Source organism: Cnephaeus nilssonii, assembly GCF_951640355.1.
Source record: "Cnephaeus nilssonii genome assembly, chromosome: 18".
Lineage (NCBI taxonomy): Eukaryota > Metazoa > Chordata > Mammalia > Chiroptera > Vespertilionidae > Cnephaeus > Cnephaeus nilssonii.
In genome coordinates, this window is record NC_137089.1 from 11,565,141 (window position 1) to 11,568,345 (window position 3,205).

The following is a 3,205-nucleotide window of genomic DNA, read 5'->3' on the forward strand; positions in this document are numbered from 1 at the left end:
AGCCGGGGGCGCAAAGGGGTGGCCATGACGTGCCCGGTGGAGAGCAGAGAAGCTGTGGCTGCGGCGGCCCCGCCTGGGACTGGGCGCGCGGAGCTGTCCGTTCAGCACCACCGCGAGGGCGCCGGCTCCGCTCCCGCTCCCGCTCCCGCGGGCGCCTGCGGCGCGGCTGTTGTTTCTCGAGGATGAAGGGCGCTCAGATCGAGAGAGGTGGCTCTGCGAGCGTCGGGGCCAGCAGCCACCTGTGAGCCTCCTGCAACTGCAGGCGGCAGTGGCATCTCCGGCCGGAGACAGGAGGAGACGCTCGGCGGACCCCGCCCGCCTGCCCGCCAGGCGCAGACACAGGCGCACACACACTCGCATCCGCGCGCACACGCACAGCCAGCTCGCAGCGGCAGCCGCAGCGATGCTCGCCAGCAGGTTGGGGAAGTTTCCCGCCGGCCCTGGCCACGGGCCCCAGTGCTCGCAGGTAAGCGCTTCCAGAACGCTCAGGGCGAGCCCTGGCCGCTCTGCTGGGTAAGGCGCGGCGCGCGCGGCGCACGCGGCTGGGGGGCACCGCGCCCGGCGGGCAGGGAGGCCCGGGGCGGGGGGCGAGGTGACTCCAGTCGTGGGGGCTGGACACAGGGGATGCCAGGCCGGCCCCTTACCCCCAGTCCACGTTTACAGACTCGCGCAGTGAATTTCCCCGCCTCCCTCCTGAAGCTACGCGCCCCCATCTCGGCCCAGCCCTGCCAGTGCGCATCCCAGCTCCGGTCCCGCCTGTCTGCGGCGAGCGGGCGGGGACGTCTCCTCGGCCCGCCCACGGGCAAGGTCAGCTCGCAGCCCCCTTTTCTCGCAGAGCCGCGGGGGCGCGACTCGTGCAGGCGTAAAGGGACCGACAGGACCCCCTGGATGGGGGGTAGGGTGGGGGAGGCGCGGCCATGCTAGTGGAAACATACCCCGCCTCCAGCCTTTCCTTGGGAGGGGGCCAAGCCACACAGAACCACTCCTCCCATCCCAGTGCCCTTCAGCGCCCAGACACCCACCTGGAGAGAACGGGGCCCGCCAGAGATGGGTGGGAAAGAAGAGAGGGGCGCCCAGACCCTGAGCACCCCGCGCTCACCCGATGCGGTTCCCTCCGCTTCCAGGTGTAGCACCCGGGTTCGGTGCCGGAGGCTGGGCGTCTCCAACATGACCCGCCGGAGCCTGTGGGACGTGTCGGAGGCCAACGTCGAGGATGGAGACATCCGCATCAACGTAGGGGGCTTCAAGGGGCGGCTGCGCTCGCACACGCTGCTGCGCTTCCCGGAGACGCGCCTGGGCCGCCTGCTGCTCTGCCACTCGCGCGAGGCCATCCTGGAGCTCTGCGACGACTACGACGACGTCCAGCGCGAGTTCTACTTCGACCGCAACCCGGAGCTCTTCCCCTACGTGCTGCACTTCTACCGCACCGGCCGGCTGCACGTCATGGCCGAGCTGTGCGTCTTCTCCTTCAGCCAGGAGATCGAGTACTGGGGCATCAACGAGTTCTTCATCGACTCCTGCTGCAGCTACAGCTACCACGGCCGCAAAGTGGAGCCCCCGCAGGAGAAGTGGGAGGAGCAGAGCGACCAGGAGAGCACCTCGTCCTCCTTTGACGAGATCCTGGCCTTCTACAACGACGCCTCCAAGTTCGAGGGGCAGCCCCTGGGCAACTTCCGGCGGCGGCTGTGGCTGGCGCTGGACAACCCCGGCTACTCGGTGCTGAGCCGGGTCTTCAGCATCCTGTCCATCCTGGTGGTGCTGGGGTCCATCATCACCATGTGCCTCAACAGCCTGCCCGACTTCCAGATCCCCGACAGTCAGGGCAACCCTGGCGAGGACCCCAGGTTCGAGATCGTGGAGCACTTCGGCATCGCCTGGTTCACGTTTGAGCTGCTGGCCAGGTTCGCAGTGGCCCCCGACTTCCTCAAGTTTTTCAAGAATGCCCTCAACCTAATCGACCTCATGTCCATCGTCCCCTTTTACATCACTCTGGTGGTGAACCTGGTGGTGGAGAGCACGCCTACCTTGGCCAACTTGGGCAGAGTGGCCCAGGTCCTGAGGTTGATGCGGATTTTCCGCATCTTAAAGCTGGCCAGGCACTCCACGGGCCTCCGCTCCCTGGGGGCCACCCTGAAATACAGCTACAAAGAAGTGGGGCTGCTTTTGCTCTACCTCTCCGTGGGGATTTCCATTTTCTCCGTGGTGGCCTACACCATCGAAAAGGAGGAGAACGAGGGCCTGGCCACCATCCCCGCCTGCTGGTGGTGGGCCACCGTCAGTATGACCACGGTGGGGTACGGGGACGTGGTCCCCGGAACCACGGCGGGGAAACTGACGGCCTCTGCCTGCATCCTGGCAGGTATCCTCGTGGTGGTGCTGCCCATCACCTTGATCTTCAACAAGTTCTCCCACTTCTATCGGCGCCAAAAGCAACTTGAGAGCGCCATGCGCAGTTGTGACTTTGGAGATGGAATGAAGGAGGTCCCTTCCGTCAATTTAAGGGACTACTATGCCCATAAAGTTAAATCCCTCATGGCGAGCCTGACAAACATGAGCAGGAGCTCGCCAAGCGAATTAAGTTTAAATGATTCCCTACAGTAGCAGGGAGGACTTGTCCTCAAACCCACATGGTTGAGCTGCCCCTCGTGCCTCTGACACAGTCCAGGCACCTGAGGGTCATGGCATAAGGAGTACGGCCAGCCCCGAAGGGGAGAGATGCATGGGCTATGCAGCCAGGTTGCTTCTACAGTAGTTAGAATCGTTTTCAGAGGGTGGTGTGTCCGGCACCATGCCTTCGCGCCTTTCAATGAAATGACACTCACTGGTGTTTGCATCACGGGCATAAAATGTTTGCCTTTCTGCTGGATGAATAACCCCCCAGAATGCTAACTTTTCTGTTCACCGTGTTCTCTAGTGCTCTGGCCCAGTACTGTCTGTGAGGTTTCTGTTCTCTTTTTCTAAGGTTGTCATGTGAGATCTGTACAAAAAGCCCCTACATGTCTGTCCAGTGGAAACGCGTCTGTGGGGTCAGCAAGGATATGATGGGATTTTGCTCACGTCACGTGAAAACAAAATCTCAGTTTTTTTTAATTCATGGCTTTCATTCGTTTTAATACCAAAACAAAGAGAATGTGAAGTTAAGCACATGCCCAACGCAAGTCTGTGAGTTGTGTTATGAATGATCGTAGCTCTGTGACTTGCATGG

The 3,205-nt window shown here is 62.2% G+C and overlaps 1 protein-coding gene across 1 annotated transcript; it reads left to right on the forward strand.

Moving 5' to 3' along the window:
• Positions 1 to 911: 911 nt before the first annotated feature.
• KCNS2 (potassium voltage-gated channel modifier subfamily S member 2) lies at positions 912 to 2,601 on the forward strand (the record flags this gene model as incomplete). Its single annotated transcript, XM_079796595.1, has 1 exon — positions 912 to 2,601. The coding sequence occupies exon 1, from the start codon at positions 1,048 to 1,050 to the stop codon at positions 2,599 to 2,601; it is 1,554 nt and encodes a 517-aa protein (XP_079652721.1). The 5' UTR covers positions 912 to 1,047.
• Positions 2,602 to 3,205: the final 604 nt, after the last annotated feature.